This window comes from Salvelinus fontinalis, chromosome 19 (genome assembly GCF_029448725.1).
Source record: "Salvelinus fontinalis isolate EN_2023a chromosome 19, ASM2944872v1, whole genome shotgun sequence".
NCBI lineage: Eukaryota > Metazoa > Chordata > Actinopteri > Salmoniformes > Salmonidae > Salvelinus > Salvelinus fontinalis.
Genome location: NC_074683.1, coordinates 11,902,742 through 11,928,607, shown reverse-complemented (window position 1 = coordinate 11,928,607; position 25,866 = coordinate 11,902,742). Strand labels below are relative to the sequence as shown.

The following is a 25,866-nucleotide window of genomic DNA, read 5'->3' as shown; positions in this document are numbered from 1 at the left end:
CAGGAGACTGCGGGGACAAAAATACTGTAGGCAGTGCAGAAAGGACGAGAGAAGGCTGCTGGAGCCGTCCAGGAGATTTTATTGTTTTGTATTTTAACTAACAAGGCTTTTCGGCAAATATATATCTTTCCAACTTCAGCTACAGTGATAGCTAAGTTTGGAAAGGAGAAAGGGGAGTTTTGGAGTGCGTTTATCGAAAATTCAATGCACCGAGTATCGCCTGCATCGAAAGCCTGTACAAAGGGAAATAAATATTGACTAAATTATTTTGAGAAAAAATATTACAAATGGATAACGCGGGACCTAAGAAACGTTATTGTGGTAGGTCAATTTTATATTTTCAGTGCTTTTAAAAGGACTCATTCAAATGGAATATTTGATTAAGTATTGATAACTGCCGATCTATTGACCATATTTGTTCTGATATCAACAAGAATCTCAAACATCATTTCCCTTGCAGAATCTGTCCAATCGTTCTTCACATCACCAACGTTCCTTATTTACCTTGGACATGCCCTCTCCACATGGGTAAGTGAATCAAAAGTAGCCAATACAAAATGTCACAACCATTGTAAACCATTCATTTAAAATAATGTTTAGGGAGGCTATCACCCTAATTACTCATCATAGGTGGAGGGTCATTTGACAAAATCTTATAGCTTATTTGTGTTTTAGAATAGGTACACACGTAGGGAATATATATAGGCTATTTCCCATCTCTTTGGGTGCATTTTGCTTGGGGAAAAAAATAAACATTTGATCAAGTCCAATGGCACATCAGTGGACACGGATGGTTCCATATAATGTGCGATGGTCTATACAATATTTATTATGTCAGGGTATTTCTAAATCGGGTAATTGCATTATTAAGGTCATGTTTCTTTTGTGTACAGTTCTTGACAGTAGACCATTATACATTTATATAGGATAGCTTTATATAGGCTCGATAGTAGGCTAGGATCATGTTTCTGCAAGCATTATCCATATACTGTAGCCCTACTGTGCAGTACATTTTAACAGCTGGTTGCAACCTGGTCTCAGAGCATTTCTTGTTATTCTGTACATAAATTCAAGACACTCCATTTAGTATAATATGTTACGTTTCATATGGTGTGTATTCATTTGTGGTAGTCCAGCACCCATTTCATATGATATGTTGCAAATTACAATTCGTATTATATGTTACGGATTAGAAAAATGCAAATGGAATAGACAAAAGGTGGAAATTATAGGCAATTAGCAAGACACCCCCAAAAAAGGAGTGATTCTGCAGGTGGTGACCACAGACCACTTCTCAGTTCCTATGCTTCCTGGCTGATGTTTTGGTCACTTTTGAATGCTGGCGGTGCTCTCACCCTAGTGGTAGCATGAGACAGAGTCTACAACCCACACAAGTGGCTCAGGTAGTGCAGTTCATCCAGGATGGCACATCAATGCGAGCTGTGGCAAAAAGGTTTGCTGTGTCTGTCAGCGTAGTGTCCAGAGCATGGAGGCGCTACCAGGAGACAGGCCAGTACATCAGGAGACGTGGAGGCGCCGTAGGAAGGCAACAACCCAGCAGCAGGACTGCTACCTCCGCCTTTGTGCAAGGAGGTGCACTGCCAGAGCCCTGCAAAAGGACCTCCAGCAGGCCACAAATGTGCATGTGTCAGCATATGGTCTCACAATGGGTCTGAGGATCTCATCTCGGTACCTAATGGCAGTCAGGCTACCTCTGGCGAGCACATGGAGGGCTGTGCGGCCCCACAAAGAAATGCCACCCCACACCATGACTGACCCATCGCCAAACCGGTCATACTGGAGGATGTTGCAGGCAGCAGAACGTTGTCCACGGCGTCTCCAGACTCTGTCACATGTGCTCATGTGCTCAGTGTGAACCTGCTTTCATCTGTGAAGAGCACAGGGCGCCAGTGGCGAATTTGCCAATCTTGTTGTTCTCTGGCAAATGCCAAACGTCCTGCACGGTGTTGGGCTGTAAGCACAACCCCCACCTGTGGACGTCGGGCCCTCATACCACCCTCATGGAGTCTGTTTCTGACCGTTTGAGCAGACACATGCACATTTGTGGCCTGCTGGAGGTCATTTTGCAGGGCGCTGGCAGTGCACCTCCTTGCACAAAGGCGGAGGTAGCGGTCCTGCTGCTGGGTTGTTGCCCTCCTACGGCCTCCTCCACGTCTCCTGGTAGCGCCTCCATGCTCTGGACACTACGCTGACAGACACAGCAAACCTTTTTGCCACAGCTCGCATTGATGTGCCATCCTGGATGAACTGCACTACCTGAGCCACTTGTGTGGGTTGTAGACTCCGTCTCATGCTACCACTAGAGTGAGAGCACCGCCAGCATTCAAAAGTGACCAAAACATCAGCCAGGAAACATAGGAACTGAGAAGTGGTCTGTGGTCACCACCTGCAGAATCACTCCTTTTTTGGGGGTGTCTTGCTAATTGCCTATAATTTCCACCTTTTGTCTATTCCATTTGCACAACAGCATGTGAAATTTATTGTCAATCAGTGTTGCTTCCTAAGTGGACAGTTTGATTTCATAGAAGTGTGATTGACTTCGAGTTACATTGTGTTGTTTAAGTGTTCCCTTTATTTTTTTGAGCAGTGTATATGGTATTAATTTGGAAAGCGTATGATATGTTACGAATTCTAGATAGATGGCTAACGTTAGCTAGCTGCCTAACGTTAGCTAGGTTAGGGGTTAAGGTTAGAGTTAAGTTTAGGAGTTAGGTGAAAGGGTTTAAAGGGTTAAGGTTAGGGGAAGGGTTATCTAAAAGGGTTAGCTAACATGCTAAATAGTTACAAAGTAACAAAAAAAGTAGTAAGTAGTTGAAAAGTTGCCTGTGATGAGATTCTAACTCACAACCTTTGGGTTGCTAGACATTCACATTATACACCCACCCATCCTACTTTTTTGGGTGCCTTAAGTAACCAGCTGTCTGATGTAACTATACTAAACGTAACATATCATAATAACTTTAGTGTGCCAGATTGACATTTTCTATGTTACGTCTAAGCTATGAAAATAGGTTGCTGGTTGAAACAACAATGTAACATGCATGTATTTGTAGGGAGATCGTATGTGGAATTTCGCTGTAGCTGTATTTCTGGTGGTGCTGTATGGCAACAGCCTCCTGCTCACGGCTGTGTACGGACTGGTGGTGGCAGGGTCAGTCCTGCTGCTCGGAGCCATTATCGGTGACTGGGTGGATAAAAACCCCAGACTCAAAGGTATGTAGCCATAAGTAGGCCTACTCTACAGTCAGTGTTTCTGAACAGAACTGAATACACAGAACATGAATAAGCAATATACAGTCTCAAAACATTAGTAAATCGTTAATTTTGTTTGGGATTAGAACTTTTGGTCTTGGTGATTTACACAGAAATTAATTGTTTATGACCAACCCTACATCTCTAATGCTTGTCCTCTAATTTGATAGTGGCCCAGACTTCACTGGTTGTCCAGAACTGTGCCGTCATACTGTGTGGGATCCTCTTGATGGTGGTTTTCCAGTTCAAAGAACAGCTCGCAGAGTTATATAATGGATGGGTTCTGGTAAGATTCCATTGCCTGAACTCTCTCATACTGTCATTTTAAACTTAGAATTGAATGGTTATGCATTTACCCATTTGATAAGTACAACGTGACCTTCACTAATATGATCTATAATTTAAAACAAGCTTTACATATCAGTTCAGCCTCTGGACAGCAGCCTAGGCTACACATTGAATAATGTCTGAAAGCTTTCTTCACTGTGGCTTTGAAATGAGCTACATCAGTATTTTACACAGACCTCAAGTTTACTCAATTACCTCACATTTGAAACAGAAAAAACTTTGGACAGGGTCTTGCCTGAGTAGCGATCTAGGGAAAATTGTTTGATTCTTATGATTACACAAAGATTTGCCAGGAAACATGTTTGGCTTCTTGAAAAAGCTCGTTCTTTTGGTTGAATGTGTAGATCGGGTCCAAATGAGCACATTTAATTTACATTGTACAGCAAGACTTTGTCCCATAGAAGAAGTGCTGTGCCTTGTTTTTTGTTAATAAAATAAGACTGTTGCAATAGCGAGTGTTACAATCTGCTGGCTACTACACTATCAGGATCATGAAAGTCTCTCACACGTGGTGTATTGTGGGACAAATCGTGTTTTTGTGAAGGGGCCCTTGGTTTTTGAGAGAGGTGGTTGCTGTAAGTTCTCTGGTATGTGTGTTTCTGGAGATGGGGGAGAAACAGGAGATTGAGTGTCTTGTTCATGACTGTGTAGTCAGCGGATTTCCTCTAGGGCTGTCATGTGAGGTCTCGAAATGCTGCCTAACCAGTTGAGCCAATCCATCTGTATTCCTCTGGCCAGAACAGCTGCAACCATAATCTACACAACAAAAAACAGCAGGCCTGTTTGTTTCACTCTTACACTGGCTGATGGCTGTTAAGCATTGTAGTGTTAGCGATTTCTAGATGAAATGATATGCTAAGCTGAACAATAGTCGTTTTTTCTCGTTGTTGTCGTGTAAGTGCTAGCTATAGACACGAAGAAGTCCACAGGGGCCGACAAACTGGAGCTGGCTCTGCTTACCAGCGCAGCTCCCCTCATCACTGGCTCAATAACCCATATTTGAAATTGTTATATTGATGTCGGGAAATGTTCCAAAAGTATGGAAGGCTGCTTATGTGCTGCCTCTCCATAAGGGTGAGGACACTGGTGTTCTTGATAATTATCGTCCCATATCTAGGCTTTGTCTGGCTACGATTCTTTAATCTTTGGTAAGTGTACAACTTTGTTACTTTTTATCTGAGAATTGTATTCTGAATGTACATCAAAATCAGGCCACAGTACTATTACTGCAACCACATTAGTTGTACATTATATTGTCAATGTTTTAGATGCCCAAATTAATTGTGCTGCCCTGTTTGTGGACTTGTCAAAGTCTTTTAACATAGTTGATCATTCTATTTTATTGAACAAGTCCTGGGCACTGAAGCCTGTATGTGGTTTCAGTACTCTCAGTAATAGAACTAAGGCTATTGTGACCAAGTTTCAAATCTGGATTACTTTAAGTGCATGAAGGGGTACCCCAGGGTTTGATTTTGGGGACACTATTGTTTACGCTGTATGTAAATTACATTGAAAATACTGTGATAAAGAGTTATACATTTTTATGTTGATACAGTATTGTACTCTATTGCACAATCTGTAAATCAAGCCTTTTCACATTTGCAATCTGATTTCCAAGCACTACAGAAATCACTCCTGGATCTTAAATTAGTACTCAATGCAAACAAAACAAAATACATGCCATTTTCTAGGTTCCATAACTTGGACTTAAGTGGCCTTGAAAGTACTAGCCTGAACAGAACACAAATTGAACGAGTTCCCTCTTATAAATATCTTGGTATCTGCCTAGATGATAAGTTGGCATTTTTAAAACACGTTACTGAGCTGGTAAAGAAGTTGAAGATCAAAATGTGATTATTTTCACTCCGGGCTCCAGAGTGGCGCAGCGGTCTAAGGCACTGCATCTGTGCTTCAGGCGTCACTACAGACACCCTGGTTCGAATCCAGGCTGTACCACATCCTGCCATGATTGGGAGTCCCATAGGGCGGCGCACAATTGGCTCAGCCTTGGCCGGGGTAGGCCGTCATTGTAAATAAGAATTTGTTCTTAACTGACTTGCCTAGTTAAATAAAAAAGAGAAAGAGAGCATGTGTAGTCTTTTGATAATAGGAAGGAAGTTATCTAGGCCATTTACTGTATGTTTGTTTTAGATTACGGGGACATAATCTACATGCATGCAGAAGCTTCCACACTTAAACCTCTAGATGCTGTTTTCTATTGTACCCTTAGATTTATCAAAAGGTGGGTTGGGTCTCTGTATGTAAGAGAGCAGCATTCCCTTTGTTTATTTGCAAAGCGCTCCTGTAGAAACTTCTGATGTATCTGACACTCGTACTGCATTTTATTGTTTTGACCTTGACAAGAGCACAGGATTGCATAGTGCTAGAGGGTCCAAAGGTGGCTTCTGATTTAGGTAGAGATGCTTATAGTTTTTATGCTCCACAGATGTGGAATATGTTGCAAGGGAGGCTTGAATGCCCTTAAGAGACTTTAGAGCATTAGTGGGGGATGGTTCTAAGGGAAGATCTATATATTTTTAAATTATCATATTTTGCATTCAAGTGTGTTTTGTATTGTGCAGGGCTCATTTGAAAGAGACTTTGTCTCCATGACACCCTGTTAAAATAAAGATGAACACATTTATAAAAAGAAAGTAAGATCACATGTTGAGGCCAAAAATATCACACTGGAAACTTTGTCCATGTTTTGATTTTTCAAAAGTAAATTTATAAAAGTAAACTTGTATGCTTTGATTTTTACCTAAGCGATCAATAATGTATTGTTTTCTTGGTTTTCAGACATGCTGCTATATCTTGGTCATCTCCATAGCCAACATTGCTAACTTGGCCAGTACTGCCATGTCAATTACCATCCAGAGAGACTGGGTGGTGGTTGTGGCTGGACAGGACAGCAGCAAGCTGGCAGGTCAGTCTCCATGGGAAACCATCCCAAATCGATTGGCCTCATGACCTGGCATTTATCTCCTTGCAGTGGCGTGACTTTGAACCCAACCAAAGCAAATCACTAATTGTTATTTTAGAACTTCCCCAGTTTCACCTTGGTTTACAAACGCTATCAAACAGATTAACACAGTAAAAATGCAACACTTCCGAACATCTAATCTCAAATTATTTTTTTCACAAGCCATAAAGACCCACAGTTCACAAATAACCAGAGCTGGGTGCTACAGTTTGCTTATCTGCACCATTGAAGTAATTTAACCTTCAGTAAATCTATAAAAATCCCTGTCATATGAGTTTGCTTTTCCTATGGACAATAAAATAATTCTGCGCTTCTTCAATAGACATGAATGCCACAGTACGGATCATCGACCAGCTAACAAACATCCTGGCGCCTATGTTGGTGGGCCAGATCATGGCTTTCTGCTCCAACTTTATTGGCTGCGGCTTCATCGCCGGCTGGAACCTGTGCTCTATGTGCTTGGAGTACTGTCTGCTGTGGAAAGTCTACCAGAAATGTCCAGCACTGGCCATGAAGGCTGGCAAGAAAGAAGACTACCAGGAACTGAAACGACTGAACTCCCCGAAAGGTATGTTCTAGTCCTCCAGTTCTCTGAAACATCAATGAACATCACTGATAGATATCATGTCTTAACATCAGTGTTCTTGGGAAATATTGCACAAAAAAAAAAATTGTCAACAAAATAGATATGTTTTTGAAAGAAAGACTAAATGCTGAGATGTGGGCCCGTATCAACAAAGCTCAGTGTAGGAGTGCTGAGCTAGGATCATTTTTGCCTTATAGATCACAATGAATGTCTTGATTGAAGCTCAATATTAAATTAAAATCTCCCTACCATCATATCTAAGCCAATGTGACACCAATGTCTATGAAACTTTGCAAATCAACTTGGCGACACAAAACACAACCCCCACCTCTCATCATAAGCAGTCCGGTCGTTACCGAGAATCAGATACCGGATATAACAGGGTCGTTAACATTAGGAAAAAATAACATTTCTTGCCCCGACCTAGCTCAATATCTATCGAGGCGTCAGATAAGAACGAGACTACAGTGTCCATAAAGTGATCATTAGACTTGATCATGATCATCACCTTTCGGACTGAATATGTTTGTAGGGGCAACAGTTTTGATTACATTTATAATAAAAAATAAATAAAAATAAATAAATCGCTCACGTGCTCATTTCTGTCCATTAAGAACCAACGATGCCCTACCCTTTTGTAGCATTTCTGACAATGCCAACATATTTTTTTAGCCGACGCTCAGTGTTCTAACACCTGGTCTGTTGCTCGGCAACAACACAGCTGCTTGCACCAGTGTGCCAATCATAAGTATGCAAACAAACCAAGGCTGCTGTAGATGGCTAGCCTAATGTTTGCATTCAAGTGGAGGTTAATCAATACAGTGGCTTGCGAAAGTATTCACCCCCTTGGCATTTTTCCTATTTTGTTGCCTTACAGCCTGTAATTAAAATGGATTTTTGGGGGGTTTGTATCAATTGATTTACACAACATGTCTACCACTCTGAAGATGTAAAATATTTTTTCTTCTTGTGAAACAAACAAGAAATAAGACAAAAAAACTTGAGCGTGCATAACTGTTCACCACCCCAAAGTCAATACTTTGAAGAGCCACCTTTTTCAGCAATTACAGCTGCAAGTCTCTTGGGGTATGTCTCTATAAGCTTGGCACATCTAGCCACTGCAATTTTCCCCCCATTCTTCAAGGCAAAACTGCTCCAGCTCCAAGTTGGATGGGTTCCGCTGGTGTACAGCAATCTTTAAGTCATACCACAGATTCTCCATTGGATTGAGGTCTGGGCTTTGACTAGGCCATTCCAAGACATTTAAATGTTTCCCCTTAAACCACTCGACTGCTGCTTTAGCAGTATGCGTCGGGTCATTGTCCTGCTGGAATGTGAACCTCCGTCCCAGTCTCAATCTCTGGAAGACTGAAACAGGTTTCCCTCAAGAATTTCCCTGTATTTAACGGCATCCATCATTCCTTCAATTCTGACCTGTTTCCCAGTCCCTGCCGATAGAAAACCATCCCCAGAGCATGATGCTGCCACCACCATGCTTCACTGTGGGGATGGTGTTCTCGGGGTGATGAGAGGTGTTGGGTTTGCACCAGACATAGCGTTTTCCTTGATGGCCAAAAAGTCCCACATGCCTTTTGGCGAACACCAAATGTGTTTACTTATTTCTTTCTTTAAGCAATGGCTTTTTTCTGGCCACTCTTCCATAAAGCCCAGCTCTGTGGAGTGTACGGCTTAAAGTGGTCCTATGGACAGATACTCCAAACTCCGCTTTGCCGCTCCTTCAGCGCTATCTTTGGTCTCTTTGTTGCCTCTCTGATTAATGCCCTCCTTGCCTGGTCCGTGAGTTTTGGTGGGTGGCCCTCTCTTGGCAGGTTTGTTCTGGTGTCATATTCTTTCAATTTTTTAATAATGGATTTAACGGTGCTCTGTGGGATGTTCGAAGTTTCAGATATTTTTTTTTAATAACCCAACCCTGATCTGTACTTCTCCACAACTTTGTTCCTAACCTGTTTGGAGAGCTCCTTGGTCTTCATGGTGCCGATTGCTTGGTGGTGCCCCTTGCTTAGTGGTGTTGCAGACACCGCGGTCTTTCAGAACAAGTGTGTGTGTGTGTATATACACTGCTCAAAAAAATAAAGGGAACACTAAAATAACACATCCTAGATCTGAATGAATGAAATATTCTTATTAAATACTTTTTTCTTTACATAGTTGAATGTGCTGACAACAAAATCACACAAATTATCAATGGAAATCAAATTTATCAACCCATTGAGGTCTGGATTTGGAGTCACACTCAAAATTAAAGTGGAAAACCACACTACAAGCTGATCCAACTTTGATGTAATGTCCTTAAAACAAGTCAAAATGAGGCTCAGTAGTGTGTGTGGCCTCCACGTGCCTGTATGACCTCCCTACAATGCCTGGGCATGCTCCTGATGAGGTGGCAGATGGTCTCCTGAGGGATCTTCTCCCAGACCTAGACTAAAGCATCCGCCAACTCCTGGACAGTCTGTGGTGCAACGTGGCGTTGGCGGATGGAGCGAGACATGATGTCCCAGATGTGCTCAATTGGATTCAGGTCTGGGGAACGGGCGGGCCAGTCCATAGCATCAATGCCTTCCTCTTGCAGGAACTGCTGACACACTCCAGCCACATGAGGTCTAGCATTGTCTTGCATTAGGAGGAACCCAGGGCCAACCGCACCAGCATATGGTCTCACAAGGGGTCTGAGGATCTCATCTCGGTACCTAATGGCAGTCAGGCTACCTCTGGCGAGCACATGGAGGTCTGTGCGGCCCCCCAAAGAAATGCCACCCCACACCATGACTGACCCACCGCCAAACCGGTCATGCTGGAGGATGTTGCAGGCAGCAGAACGTTCCACGGTGTCGCCAGACTCTGTCACGTCTGTCACATGTGCGTGTGAACCTGCTTTCATCTGAAGAGCACAGGGCGCCAGTGGCGAATTTGCCAATCTTGGTGTTCTCTGACAAATGCCAAACGTCCTGCACGGTGTTGGGCTGTAAGCACAACCCCCACCTGTGGACGTCGGGCCCTCATACCACCCTCATGGAGTCTGTTTCTGACCGTTTGAGCAGACACATGCACATTTGTGGCCTGCTCCTCCTTGCACAAAGGCGGAGGTAGCGGTCCTGCTGCTGGGTTGTTGCCCTCCTACGGCCTCCTCCACGTCTCCTGATGTACTGGCCTGTCTCCTGGTAGCGCCTCCATGCTCTGGACACTACACTGACAGACACAGCAAACCTTCTTGCCACAGCTCGCATTGATGTGCCATCCTGGATGAGCTGCACTACCTGAGCCACTTGTGTGGGTTGTAGACTCCGTCTCATGCTACCACTAGAGTGAAAGCACCGCCAGCATTCAGCGAAAGCACTACAAACGATTATATTAGATCACACCAAACCACAATAAGCACAGACATTTTTCCAGCGAAATATAGCAGTCACAAAAAGCAGAAAGAGAAAAAATGTATCACTAACCTTTGATGATCTTCATCAGATGACACTCATAGGACTTCATGTTACACAATACATGTATGTTTTGTTTGATAAAGTTCATATTTATATAAAAAAAAAATCTGAGTTTACATTGGCGCGTTACATTCACTAGTTCCAAAAACATCAAGTGATTTTGCATAGCCACATCGTTTCAACAGAAATACTCATCATAAATGTAGATGATAATACAAGTTATACACATGGAATTATAGATATACCTCTCCTTAATGCAACCGCTGTGTCAGATTTCAAAAAAACTTTACGGAAAAAGCAAACCATGCAATAATCTGAGACGGAGCTTAGAACAATAGCCAAATTAGCCGCCATGTTGGAGTCAACAGAAACCAGGAATTACATGATAAATATTCCCTTACCTTTGATGATCTTTATCAGAATGCACTCCCAGGAATCCTAGTTCCACAATAAATTGTTGATTTGTTCGATAATGTCCATTACTTATGTCCAAGTAGCTACTTTTGCTTGCATGTGTAGTACACGTGTCCAAACGTTCGCGCAGATGCAGGCAAATGTCAGACGAAAACTTCAAAAAGTTATATTACAAGTCGAATAAACTGGTCAAACTAAGTAGATAATCAATCTTCAGGATGTTGTTATCATATATATCCAATAACGTTCCAACCGGAGCATTCCTTCTGTCTGTAGAAGTTATGGAACGCAAGGCGATATCATGAGGAATGCGTGTGACCAGGAACTGGCAATCTGCCAGACCACTGACTCATTCCCCTCTCATCCGCCCCCACAACACAGTATAAACTTCATTCAATGTTCTACCGACTGTTGACATCTAGTGGAAGGCGTAGGAAGTGCAAACAGATCCATATATTACAGGGAATTGAATAGGCGATGACTTTAACATCGACCACTCAGAATTCTCACTTCCTGTTTGGATTTTTTCTCAGGTTTTTGCCTGCCATATGAGTTCTGTTATACTCACAGACATAATTCAAACAGTTTTAGAAATTTCAGAGTGTTTTCTAACCAATACTAATAAGCATGTATTAGTAACTGGGACTGAGGAGCAGGCCGTTTACTCTGAGCACCTTTCATCCAAGCTACTCAATACTGCCCCTGCAGCCATAAGAAGTTAAACAAGTTATTTAAAAAAAAATCACTTCACCTATTTGGACTATTTTGTGTATATCCATTACATGAAATCCAAATAAAAATCTATTTAAATTATAGGTTGTAATGCAACAAAATAGGAAAAACGGCACGGGGGATGAATACTTTTGCAAGGCATTGTAAATGTAAACAGATTTTTTTAGCTAGCTAAGATTAGGTTGCTTGTCCAAAGTCCAGCATCTAGCCTCTGCAGCTAGCAAACACCAGTCAGCTGAACGCTAGCTAGACAATGAACAGGCAAAGAAAGGTAGCTAGCCGATGTTTTTTGTAGCTAGCTAACGTCACGTTATACTAGTCAGATGAGAGCTAACGTTGGCTAGGTAGCTAACCATCAAGCGAGTAGGCTTAGGCAGTATACTGTATAAATCGGGAAAAAGCCACGGGATGGTTTTTCAACGTCAATCATTTCTTTGAAGTTTAATACATTTCAATATTTGTAGCTACTTTAAGTAAATGCCTACAGTCAAGTTGTGCAATGCATTAGGAGATATAAAAAAGATTGTTCTTAATTTCTCCTAGTAACAACCAGTCATTCGAGGCAGGGCACCTGTTTTGAGCCCCACTTGTTTAGTTGCACTATATATACACACACATATACACACACATATACACACACAGAAAGGATTCAGACCCCTTGACTTTTCCCACAATTTGTTACGTTACAGCCGTATTCTAAAATGGATAAAATATTTTCTTAATCTACACAAAATACCCCAGAATGACAAACAAAAACAGGTTATACATTTTTGCACATTTATGCAGTTGAAGTCGGAAGTTTACATACACCTTAGCCAAATACATTTAAACTCAGTTTTTCACAATTCCTGACATTTAGTCCTAGTAAAAATTCCCAGTCTTAGGTCAGTTAGGATCACCACTTTATTTTAAGAATGTGAAATGCCAGAATAATAGTAGAGAATTATTTATTTCAGCTTTTATTTCTTTCATCACATTCCCAGTGGGTCAGAAGTTTACATGCACTCAATTAGTATTCGGTAGCATTGCCTTTAAAATTGTTTAACTTATCTCAAACATTTTGGGTAGCCTTCCACAAGCTTCCCACAATAAGTTGGGTGAATTTTGCCCCATTCCTCCTGACAGCTGGTGTAACCGAGTCAGGTTTGTAGGCCTCCTTGCTCACACATGCTTTTTCAGTTCTGCCCACTCATTCTGTATGGGATTGAGGTCAGGGCTTTGTGCTGGCCAATCCAATACCTTGACTTTGTTGTCCTTGAGCCATTTTGCCACAACTTTGGAAGTAAGCTTGGGGTCACTGTCCATTTGGAAGACCCATTTGCGACCAAGCTTTAACTTCCTGATATCTTGAGATGTTGCTTCAATATATCCACATCATTCCCCCCCTCATTATGCCATCTATTTTGTGAAGTGCACCAGTCCCTCCTACAGCAATGCACCCCCACAACATGATGCTGCCACCCCCGTGCTTCATGGTCGGGATGGTGTTCTTCGGCTTGCAAGCTTCCCCCTTTTCCCTCCAAACATAATGATTTTCATGATCGCCAAACAGTTCTATTTTTGTTTCATCAGACCAGTAGACATTTCTCCAAAAAGTACAATCTTTGTCCCCATGTGCAGTTGCAAACCATAGTCTGGCTTTTTTATGGCGGTTTTGGAGCAGTGGCTTCTTCCTTGCTGAGCGGCCTTTCAAGTTATATTGATATAGGACTCGTTTTACTGTGGATATAGATTCTTTCATACCTGTTTCCTCCAGCATCTTCACAAGGTCCTTTGCTGTTGTTCTGGGATTGCACTTTTCGCAGAACGTGTCTCCTTCCTGAGCGGTATGACAGCTGCGTGGTCCCATGGTGTTTATACTTGCGTACTATTGTTTGTACAGATGAACGTGGTACCTTTAGGCATTTGGAAATTGCTCCCAAGGATAAACCAGACTTGTGGTCTACAATTGTTTTTCTGAGGTCTTGGCTGATTTCTTTTGATTTTCCCATGATGTCAAGCAAAGAGGCACTGATTTTGAAGGTAGGCCTTGAAATACATCCACAGGTACACCTCCAATTGATTCAAATTATATCAATTAGCCTATCAGAAGCTTCTAATGCCATGACATAATTTTCTGTAATTTTCAAAGCTGTTTAAAAAGGGACAGTCAACTTAGTGTATGTAAACTTCTGACCCACTGGAATTGTGATACAGTGAATTATAAGTGAAATAATCTGTCTGTAAACAATTGTTGGAAAAATGACTTGTGTCATGCACAAAAGTAGATGTCCTAACTGACTTTCCAAAACTATAGTTTGTTAACAAAAAAATTCTGGCATGGTTGAAAAACTAGTTTGAATGATTCCAACCTAAGTGTATGTAAACATCTGACTTCAACTGTATATTTTTTTACTGAAATATGACATTTACATAAGTATTCAGACCGTTTACTCAGTACTTTGTTGAAGCACCTTTGGCAGCAGTTAGAGCCTTGTGTCTTCTTGGGTATGACACTACAAGCTTAGCACACCTGAATTTGGGGAGTTTCTCTCATTCTTCTCTGTAGGTCTTCTCAAACTCTCTGGTTGGAAGGGGTGTATCGCTGCACAGCTATTTTCAGGTCTCTCCAGAGATGTTTGATCAGGTTCAAGTCCGGGCTCTGGCTGGGCCTCAAGGACATTCAGAGACATGTCCCGAAGCCACTCCTATGTTGTCTTGGCTGTGTGCTTAGGGTCGTTGTCATGTTGGAAGGAGACCCTTCGCCACAGTCTGAGGTCCTGAGCGCACTGGAGCAGGTTTTCATCAAGGATCTCCCTGTACTTTGCTCCGTTCATCTTTCCCTAGATCCTGACTAGTCTCCCAGTCCCTGCCGCTGAAAGACATCCCCACAGCCTGATGCTGCCACCATCACCATGCTTCGCAGTAGGGATGGTGCCAGGTTTGGCACCAGGCCAAATAATTAAATATTGGTTTCATCAGACCAGATAATCTTGTTTCTCATTGTCCAAGCGGGCTGTTATGTGGCTTTTACTGAAGAGTGGCTTCCATCTGGCCACTCTACCATAAAGGCCTGATTGGTGGAGTGCTGCAGAGATGATTGTCATTCTGGAATGTTCTTCCATCTCCACAGAGGAACTCTGGACCTCTGTCAGAGTGACCATTGGTTTCTCAGTCACCTCCCTGACCAAGGCCCTTCTCTCCCGATCGCACAGTTTGGCCAGGCGGACAGCTTTAGGAAGAGTCTTGGTGGTTCCTAAAATTCTTCCATTTAAGAATGGAGTCCACTATGTTCTTGGGGACCTTCAATGCTGCAGAAATGTTTTGGACAATTCCTTCGACCTCATTGCTTAGTTTTTGCTCTGACATGCACTGTCAACTGTGGGACCTTATATAGACGTGTGTGCCTTTCCAAACCTTATCCAAACCTTGTCCAATCAATTGAATTTACCACTGGCGGACTCCAATCCAGTTGTAAAAACATCAAGGTTGATCAATGGAAACAGGATGCACCTGAGCACAATTAAAGAGTCTGAATACTTAAGTATCAGTTTTATTTTTTATAAATTTGCAAAAATATATTTTCGCTTCGTCATCATGGGGTATTGTTAGTAATTTATATATATTTTTTTATCCACTTTAGATTAAGGGCTGTAACAAAATGTGGAATAAGTGAAGGGGTCTGAATACTTTCCGAAGGCACTGTATATCTTTTTTTTGCATGTTTTGCGTGTTATTTTGGCATTAATACGTGTCACATCAGTTTGCAAACAACGTAAAAAAAATCATTGAGTTAATAAAGCCGCATACAACTAAGGTCCCTTTTTTGCTTTCTTAAGGCAGCTCTAAAATGCATGCGTTTCAGCGTAGCACAGTGCTGTCTGTGATGGTGGGGCAGCCAGCAGAAAATACAGAGCATAGGGGTTGGTAATGTTCTCTAGTTGCGCCGTGATTGGCTCAGTGTTCTGTCAGTCACAGGGACACCACATCACCTCAAAATCTATGGGTAGAGCTTAAATTCAAGCCTCTTGGGTGCTGATATAGAGTTACATTAGAAGTGCCCACCCAAAAAGGCTCAAGGTCATTGGCCATAGATAAAATTACATCAAATCACATATCTACAGTAGCTTTGATTGGATCGACTATGTCAACATCATACTTTCAAAATCTTAGCTAGCAGTAATCATCATGAATGAAGTCGACAATCTGCTGGCAAATCCTTTTCAATCCTTGTCATATGGAGAGAAATTATAGGTAAAACGTATCAGTGCTCATCGGCCATTGGACATAAACATTACACAAGTTGGAAATCGCAAATGAGTGAAACAATGAGTGGTTTGGAAGGAATCAGTGGCTAACTGCAAGCATTGCAAAGCAATCACTAGCCTGCTATTCAGTGGAGTGGGTGTGTGGTCCAAGTCTGGGTTCATGAATCTCTTTTCCAAGCTTAAAAGGATAAACATTCAACATTGGCCATTATGTCAATCCAGCATGATTTCTGCCGCGCTCAAAACAACTGGAAACTCGTAACTGGGAAATCGGACTCGCTGCTCACTGTAATTTGCATTGTTAGTGCTAGCTAGTCAATGAGATGCATCACTTATGTTTACTACCGAACTAGCTAGTTAGGTAGCCAACGTTACACCATCCAGACTGTACCACAACTCTGTTGATAATACATCCAAGCAACATTCTTCACAAAACTTAGCAAGCTAGCTGAGTAGGTTCAAAGCCAATGCCAAACTTAGGGAAGCTAGCTACCTAACAATGCATGCAAAGGGCATTGCAAAACTAGCTAAGAAGTCTACTCCATAGGCCAAGTTACGGTAAGACGAGGTAGACAGATTTCAGACAGGACAAACACTTCAGTTAGCTTTGCTACTTTTCGACTAAGAACAACCAAGAAGGCTACACAAACCATAGCCAAGGAAACAAATAGCTTTGTAAACAGTAAGCTAGCTATGTTGAACCGCATATAGTTGATGGTTGAACCCCAGACGCACATGTAAACAGAACCTCAGTTCAGTTGTGCACTACAAGTGTGGAAATGCATGCTTGCATCAGACAACTTATCAGACTCGACTGACCGCATCGCTGTTTCACACATGTCAAATAAATTCCAGCTCCAGCATACACTCCCTCTCTTGCCTTCTTGTGATTATTATAATCCACATTTGTGCTGACTGATCAACAGTGTCAAGTTACTTTTCAGTGTTCCCAGAAAAGTCACTATCCACAGGTAAAAAGTAGTCAGGGGGTGCAAGTGCTGTACCCGGTGCACCCAGGTAAAACTACTTCAGAATAATTTCTTGCTTGTGTCCTGCTGCGTGCAGTCAAAAGACAATTAAATGCTTGCTAACTTGGTTAGCTATGTCATTAAATGGAGTGTTTTCAACAAATCAACTGTTTTAAACTGTCTTTTTACAAAGCAAGAGAAACTTTCAATCAGTACTGAGTGAATGAACAAAATCATTTTGGAACGAACGATTCGACTGTCCATTTTTAAAATGGTCTGTCGAAGTCAATATGTTAAGACTAGGGTTCATAGTGTAATGGTTAGAGCTACCACCTGTGGATCAACTTTTTCGTAGCAGTAGGTTAGGATAATTAGGCTAAGGGTTAGCTGAAAATGCTCTCCTAACCTGCTATAAAAAGTAACTTGTATCGAAGTGCCGTGGTTTTAGGGAGTCCTGTCCGTGGACGATGAAATCAAGGCCAGTGCAGACCGCACCAAAAAAAGACGGAGTAGGTTCCCTTTGTGGGAAGTAGCCATCAACAAGTAAAAAACTGGAGGGGGGTCTGGAAGGCTCTCCCTCAGTCATCCAATTTATTCAGTAATTGCACCTACAAAGGTTCTGATGATGAACTTAGCCTTAAGATGCTTTTTGGAAACCGGGCCCTAAAATGAGACACATTTGATTTTACATTTTAAGCGCAAATTACATTTTTGAAAGACCTTTTGCATGTGGAAATGTTGTAGAAATGTTGTGTAATCACCGTGAGAGAAGTAGGGATTGGTCTTAAAGAAATTCATGAGCAGCACAATGCCTACTCCGCCCATGCTCTACCAAGGTTTTCCAGCCCGCAGCTTTGACCTATTACAGTAGCTATGTTGCTCTATTGTACTTCAAATAATGCGTGTGCAGGTTGCTTAAGATTCAAATGGACAGATCCTAGGTCAGCACTCCTGCTGAGACACTGTGGATACGGGCCCTGATCTGTGTACAGTTGTGTGGCCCAAAAACTCATGTCTATCTGCTCTTCTTCCTGTGGTCTGCAGAGCTAGAGAACGGCCAGGGCCCAGTGGAGGGCTCCCAGCTCATGAACGAGACTGCTGTCGTCAAGGCTGACTCTCCCAGGAAGACTGGCTGCTGCTACCAGATGGCGGAGCCCCTACGCACCATCCGCGATGGCTGGGTGGCCTACTACAACCAGTCCATCTTCTTCGCTGGCATGTCACTAGCTTTCCTCTACATGACAGTGCTGGGCTTTGACTGCATTACAACAGGCTACGCCTACATGCAGGGCCTCAATGGCTCTGTGCTCAGCCTGCTGATGGGCGCCTCAGCCGTGTCGGGCATCTGTGGCACGGTGGCCTTTACCTGGGTTCGCAAGAGTTGTGGCCTGATCCGCACAGGCTTCATCTCGGGTGTGGTGCAGCTCTCCTGCCTAATGCTGTGCGTGGCGTCTGTCTTCGCACCGGGCAGCCCCTTTGACCTCAGTGTCTCGCCCTTCCAGGACATCTATAGCCACCTGACTGGGAAGAGCAGCGCCCTCCCGGAGGCCGCCTACCCGGCTAGCGTGCTAACCATCGATGGTCAGGGTATGCTGGTTAACAGTTCGACCGTGCCGCCCACCGAGGAACTACCGCCTCTGCAGTCCTACATGTCAGTCAGTCTGCTGTTTTCTGGGGTCATTGCTGCTAGAATTGGTGAGTTACTCGAAAGTCCACATTGGGAAAAGCGCTCAATGAGTGCTACTATGTTAAGTTACGCTGGCACAGAAGTTAATTGTTTGAGGAAGTCTAAAACAATGCATCACATCATTGCGTAGCGCATGAACTTTGTTGTATAAGGCAGGTGTTCCCAAACTTTATGGAGGCGGGGACCCCTTTTGTGATAGCAAATTCATCAGGGACCCCCTCAAAATCAGAACACAACTCCCAACTTTAGAGTGCGATAAAAATAGCATACAAAGAGTTTTACTATGACTGCTGCAGTGCATGCATGGCTGGACTAACCAAGTCTCGGGCCCTGGGAAATAAAATTTGAAAGACCCCCTCTTCCCAGCGGAGAAAATGGTGCAATTTTGCAGCTAATTTCCTGCAACTCTACACATTTTGCCATGGGGTAGAAAGAACATTTTGCAGTTTTAAAGCTTAAAATTACAGTGCATACATGTTCAAAACAAAAAAAAGGAAATACAAGAAGTACTGAGTTGAAAATGGAGTAACTGTGGATCCCTGTGAGCCTCACAGGCCATCCTTCTAAGGGTAAATTGTAGATTAATATTACATTGTATTGCACCCTATAAACTTCTTCCACAGACCCCACATTTGGTTATTCTGTTTTTGCTAGAAATATTTGTTTATTTAAAAATGAAAAATAAGAAATTGAGATCAGACCTCTCCAGCTTAGGAACCACTGGTATAAGGCAGCAGCCACCACTTGGCGGGAAGTCGGCTCCAGATCCGGTGTTAATGTCACCATAGAGAAATATTGCCAGCCTTTGATGCCAATATAGTCTGATAATTAGTAAATCATTCCGATTCTTTTTTTATATTGCTTTTATGTGGCCGTAAAAATGCCATTCTGAATGACTGCTGTGCCGTCATCCCCTCTGCAGGTCTATGGTCCTTTGACTTAACCGTGACCCAGCTCATCCAAGAGAATGTGATCGAGTCGGAGAGGGGACTGATCAACGGCGTCCAGAACTCCATGAACTACCTCCTAGACCTTCTGCATTTCATTATGGTGATTCTGGCGCCCAACCCAGAGGCCTTCGGCCTGCTCGTCATCCTCTCCGTCTCATTCGTGGCCATGGGCCACATAATGTACTTCAGGTTTGCCTTTAAGAGCCTCGGGCGGCGCCTCTTCCTCTGCTTCTCTCCAGAGCAGCAGACTCAGCCCCTCCCCGACTCTCCCTCCTCGCTTCCCACCACGGTGTAACCCATTAAAGAGACTCTTTCCCTGCTTACAGCTCCGCCTGCAGTACACAAATACTTCCTTCTCCTCCAGCCCCCTAGCCATCAACCTAAACATGCTTGTAGCCCCGGCAGGACTAATGTATTTACTTTTGCGCCTTACCCTAGCAGGTGCTGTCCTTTGTCATTGTAGATAGCATTTGCCGTTCGCTGAGGGAGAAGGGTAGTGCGGCCGCAGACATAGAGAGAGAGTCTCAGACAAACAACCCCATTCATAAGTGTCACAAAAAAAACCTTCCCTACTTCCAATATTTAAATGTAGCCGTCTTGTCATGCATTCAGCTTAAAAGCTAAACTAAGGTGGAAAATTGCAGGTATTGCCACTTGCAGTTACTCCGGTTACAGCTGGGTACTGCTCAAGTATGTGCTAGTGCTGTTTGCATCTCATTACAGCTCTGCATCAGCCGTGGGATTCCTATTTCCACTTTCAAGCCATTTGTTTCGCAGTAGTTTATTGGTGCTATAAATCATTCATGCTAGCATTTCAGTTATTTCAGCTTAAGTAATTAATGTTTTAGATGATCGGTTCTTGCTCATTTCTCTTTAATACATGGTTATAAGGGTTATGCAAATGTATTTATTCAAGGAGCGCAAATACTTATGTTTATCTATACATGGAGTGTACAATACATTAGGAACACCTGCTCTTTCTATGACGGACTGAACAGGTGAACATTACGATCCTTATTGGTGACACCTGTTAAATCCACTTCGAAGACAGGTTAAAGAAGGATTTTAAGCCATGAGATAGAGACATGGATTGTGTGTGTGCCATGGATGGTGAATAGGCAAGACAAAATATTTAAGTTCCTTTGAACGGGGTATTGTAGTAGATGCCAGGTGCACCGGCTTGAGTGTGTCAAGAACTGCAACGCTGCTGGGTTTTTCACACTCAACAATTTCCCATGTGTATCAAGAATGGTCCACCACCCAAAGGACAGCCAGCCAACTTGACAACTGTGGGAAGCACTGGAGTCAACATGGGCCAGCATCCCTGTGGAACGCTTGACACATTGTATAGTCCATGCACCAACTAATTGAGGCTGTTCTGAGGGCAAAAGGGGGTGCAACTCAATATTAGGTAGGTATTCCTAATGTTTTGTACACTCAGGTGTATATTCTCAATGTATCATCACTATTGTCTTTCTCACTCATGGTGGTGCTAATGTACTAGCTATAGCAACACCTGGAAAACTGTGCATTCACATTAACAACGCTCTCAATGACCAAAGTGGACCTTATATAGCTTAAAGGAAATGAGGGGAAAACCGATTTGTTACATTTGTTTGAGCATTCCAAATATTTCTTTGATGTGAAGTGACAGTGAAACTTGTATAAGCTCATTAACGCTATTGTAGACACTTGTGTACACTTACAAGCTCAGCCCCCCCCCCCCCCCCCCCCGCCGCAATTCTTTTAACTATAGCATAACAATGTAAACTACTAGTTATTTGTCATGATTGATTTCTATAGCGCCTTCAGAAAGTATTCACACACCTTGTCTTTTTCCACATTGTGTGTTACAGCCTGATTTTAAACTGAGATTGTGTTCCTAGCCTACACACAATACCCCATATCGTCAGTGGAATTGTTTCACATTTTTACAAATTAAAAATGAAAAGCTGAAATGTCTTCAGCCAATAAGAATTCAACCCCTTTGTTATGGCACACCTAAATAAGTTCAGGAGTAAAAATGTGCTTAACAAGTCACATGGACTCACTGTGTACAATGAGTTTAACATGATTTTTTTTAAATGACTAACTCACCTCTGTACCCCACACATACAGATAATTTTAAGGTCCCTCAGTCGAGCAGTGAATATCAAACAGATTCAACCACAAAGACCAGCAAGGTTTTCCAATGCCTCAAAAGAAGGGCACCTATTGCCAAAAATGTAAAGAAAAGCAGACGTTGAATATGCCTTTGAGCATGGTGAAGTTATTAATTACACTTTGGATGGTGTATCAATACACCCAGTCACTACAAAGATACAGACCTTCCTAACTCAGTTGCCGGAGTGGAAGGAAACCGATCGGGGATTTCAGCATGAGGCCAATGGTGACTTTAAAACTACTAGTTTAAATGGCTGTGATAGGACAAAACTGAGGATGGATCAACAGCAATACGAACAAAATTGACAGAGTGAAAAGGAAGCCTGTACTGAATAAAATATATTCCTAAACATGCATCCAGTTTCAAACAAGATACTGCCAGAAAATGTGCCAAAGCAATTCCCTTTTTGTCCTGAATACAAAAAGTTGTTTGGGGGTAAATCCAATACAACACATTAAAGTACCACTCTCCATATTTTCAAGCATAGTAGTGGCTGCATCATGTTATGGGTATGCTTGTAATAGTTAAGAACTGGATAGTACAAAAAAGAAACGGAATGGAGCCAAACAGGCAAAATCAGTGGAAAACCTGGTTGTCCGCTTTCCAACATACACTGGGAGATTAATTCACCTTTCAGCAGAACAATAACCGAAAACACAAGGCCAAATCTACAATGGAATTACTTACCAAGAAGACAGTGAATGTGGCTGAGTTACAGTTGACATATCTAATTTGAAATCAAATGGCAAGACCTGAAAATGGTTGTCTTGCAATGATCTACAACCAATTTGACAAAGCTTGAAGAATTTTGAAAATAATAAAAATAGGCAAATGTTGCACAATCCAGGTGTGGAAAGCTTAGACTTACCTAGAAAACCTCACAGCTGTAATCGCTGCCAAAAGGTGCTTCTACAAAGTATTGACACAGGGGTATGAATACTAGATATCTATATATATATATACACATTTATTTTTTATTTTGTCATTGTGTGGTATTGTGTAGATGGCGGAGAGAAAAAAAGTAATACATTTTGAATTCAGGCTGGAACAATGTAGAATAAGTCAAGGGGTATGAATACTTTAAGTGATTGTACTATGTCCATAATAATGGTTGAGCTCCTGCCTCCTCACTGAGTTTAACTGAAGGACTTTTAGTTTCCTGGCAGGACCATGATACCGAGCCATCATTACGCTAAGCTCTGCCACAAACACACACACACACAGCGCAATTGTAAACCCAGACACTAGGTGAGCATGAAAAACTGTACCACCTTTTTCCTGTGGGCGACTTTCAAAATCCCTCCCAAGTTTACCTGTGATTTTCCCCTCTTCCCCCCTTAGTCTAGCAGACCTCCCCACCCCTTGTTCACTTGCCAGAGTAGAAAGTCAGCATCTTCAGGTTGTCTCAGCTGGCCAAGGACTGCCATTACACCAACCAGGTGGTTGCCAGGCAGAACTGTAGGTTTGTAGCTCTTGGAGCTCTCCAACACCACTAAAAGGGTTGCAGAAGGCTTTTTAAAATATTTTTAAATGTGGTTTGACTCACTGTAATACTCACATGTTCACAATAGACTATGGTTATTACCTCTGCCCATGAAAACCATGGCTGAGATTTTGTAATGAAAATATTAGGATTGGTGCAGAGAATAGCCATGGCACTAAGAGAACAGTGAGGCCTTTCTTTACATCTGCCTACAAGAGCCTTTTAATACACCGCCCAGAGCTAGAGTCGGACAGAACTGCGGGTTTGTGGAACTGCAGCTGGTGTTCTGTAGAGAAATGCCAGGAACTGAGCTCTATGTTGATGTTTGGCATGGGTTACCCCTCAAATGGAAAGTAAGCACATTCTCCAGAAAATGTGTTTTTAACATTTCAGGAATACTTCAGACAAGGCAATTTTATATTTTTCACATAACAATCGCCGTCAATTGATATATACTATTTGATACACTGTACTGGATGTACATTTTTTGTAGTTGAACATTATCAGATTGTTGTCTTTAAATGTTGGTGTGGTTTTTAAATGTTTTTATATAAGTGTTAACTTCTCAATTAGCAAATATATGTTTTCTGAACGATTTGTGAAATTTCTCTGCCTCGTGTTTACAAACAATGCTCTCATGCATAATAGTAATGGGATTTTTTTGTTGATAGTTACAGATCACAGTATACTTTTTTTTCCTACTGTTTGTAGTGTACACTAGCGCTGGTCGGCTGTACCTGCACCAAAACCCCGATATTTTTCATTCTATAGCATCTTTTTAAAACAGCGAGCCAACATGTTCAGGACTTATTTCCCTGACAGATCAAAACTAGTTGTTTTCTCATGCTCTCGTCTCTCTGCAGCAGACATAGTGAGCCATTTGTTTGGAACATCAAATCTCAATACATATAGAATCATGAGAATCGCAATACAGTACATATCGTATCGGCACTGAAGTATCGTGATATCATAAGGTTCCTAGCAATTCCCAGCCCTAAAGCATAAACCAAGAAAATCATGAGTACACTGTTCCAATGGACCATAATATGTACTGTCCATAATCTCCCATCATTGTTAAATACAGAAAAAGCATTGTTAGATAATCTGTTTAAAAAAAAATATTGAATCATTGTGAAATCATTATGTAATCACAGCTTTCAACATTGGAGGAGTAAATTGAGATGTTTGTATGCAATAATTACATCACACTCCATTGAAGTGGATGACGGTTATACAGCTTATATTGCATGAGCTCTGAAATAAATAAAGTCTTTACACTCTGTCTCGTTAGTGTTTTATGTTATCACAGGAACCAATTCATTGTACTGTATAAGAAGACTGCAGCCATTTTAAGAGCCCCACTCAGTCAGTTCCTAGTCCCAGTTCTCTAGCTCTGGCCAGGCCGCCACTGTGCAGGTTCACATTCCACAGGGGTTTGTCCCTAATTTGCCCCAGAAGCCCCTTTGACAGCCAGTGTTAAATGGACTGACTGGCTAAGCTGAACTGTATGATCTAGACCTGTGTGCTTGCAGGCGAAAGACAAAGAGTGACCTGGTTTCCCACAACATGAGTGACAGATTGGGCAGAACAGACCCGTGTGGCCAGTAGGTCGACTGGCTTTTCTGGATTTGCATCAGCGCCGCCTGTCCCCCAATTGCGCACAAGCTCTCTAAGAGGCCTAGTGCATTATATTGACACACTCTACCCAAAAGTTACAAACGCTCCTCCTTGCCTTGAGGGTTTAAGGGGAAAAGTGCACTTTAAGAGTACAATGTCTACTTAAATTAACTAAGACTCCAGATAAAATAGACATGCAGAAGATTTGAGTTTGTTTCCTCAGATAATGTCACGCTGATCTTAAGAAACATGAACATACAAAAAATAATCTTTATAGTTCCGATTTCTTTCATAATTCTTTCTAAATTAACCCCTTTTTTAAAATTAGGAGCACAGTGACCTATGGCCTGACATTGCCGATAGCACATTAAAAACACAACAGGCTTTCTACCCTCAGTGGTTTCTATTCTGGTTAAATGGAATCAGGTTTACAGTCCCAGGTGATATTGGGTCACTAACAGGCTAAACATACCTCACTGACTAAACATATCATTTTGGGCCAATAGGGAAACCAACTGAGGGTGACCCAGTTTCTGCTGAGGCAGACCTATGCACGCTTTGTCAACTTGAGGAACAGAAAAATGTGACTTGGTCAGTTTTAAGTTCCTTGTCAGGGCTTGGAGCTCATTCTACCTCTAGAAACTACAATTACTACCATGAATGTGTATGCCAGCAATCTTGACACAATGAATCACAATGACACTATGAATAACATTGATTGACTCACTTATCAAAGTCCAGCTAGTGCAATCTGCATAATAAACAATACTGCATGGTAGGCTTGGGCAGTATACTGGGGTATTTGGAAATAGCCAGGGGCTGGTTTTTCCAATACCCTTTAAAATAATTTATTTTAAGTTTTTCGCTACATTTTTATTTTTGTAGCTACTTTAGGTAAATACCTGCAGTCAACTTGTGCAATACGTTAGGAGATAAATCAGATTGCGTTCTTTATTTCACCT

At 42.1% G+C, this 25,866-nt stretch overlaps 1 protein-coding gene across 1 annotated transcript; it reads left to right on the top strand.

Annotated features, from left to right (window-relative positions):
- slc40a1 (solute carrier family 40 member 1) lies at window positions 1-24,569 on the top strand. The gene is made up of 8 exons (XM_055870784.1): window positions 1-321; window positions 461-528; window positions 3,075-3,234; window positions 3,444-3,559; window positions 6,421-6,547; window positions 6,927-7,172; window positions 18,048-18,698; window positions 19,613-24,569. The coding sequence occupies exons 1-8, from the start codon at window positions 288-290 to the stop codon at window positions 19,933-19,935; spliced, it is 1,725 nt and encodes a 574-aa protein (XP_055726759.1). The 5' UTR covers window positions 1-287; the 3' UTR covers window positions 19,936-24,569.
- The last annotated feature ends 1,297 nt before the right edge of the window (window positions 24,570-25,866 follow it).

What these genes read in the sequence shown, in the direction of transcription:
- slc40a1 (XM_055870784.1), top strand. Translation starts at nt 288, where the DNA reads ATGGATAACGCGGGACCTAAGAAACGTTATTGTG. An exon ending in ACCTAAGAAACGTTATTGTG is followed by an intron (nt 322 to 460) that starts GTAGGTCAATTT and finishes TTTCCCTTGCAG; the next exon opens with AATCTGTCCAATCGTTCTTC. An exon ending in GGACAGCAGCAAGCTGGCAG is followed by an intron (nt 6,548 to 6,926) that starts GTCAGTCTCCAT and finishes CTTCTTCAATAG; the next exon opens with ACATGAATGCCACAGTACGG.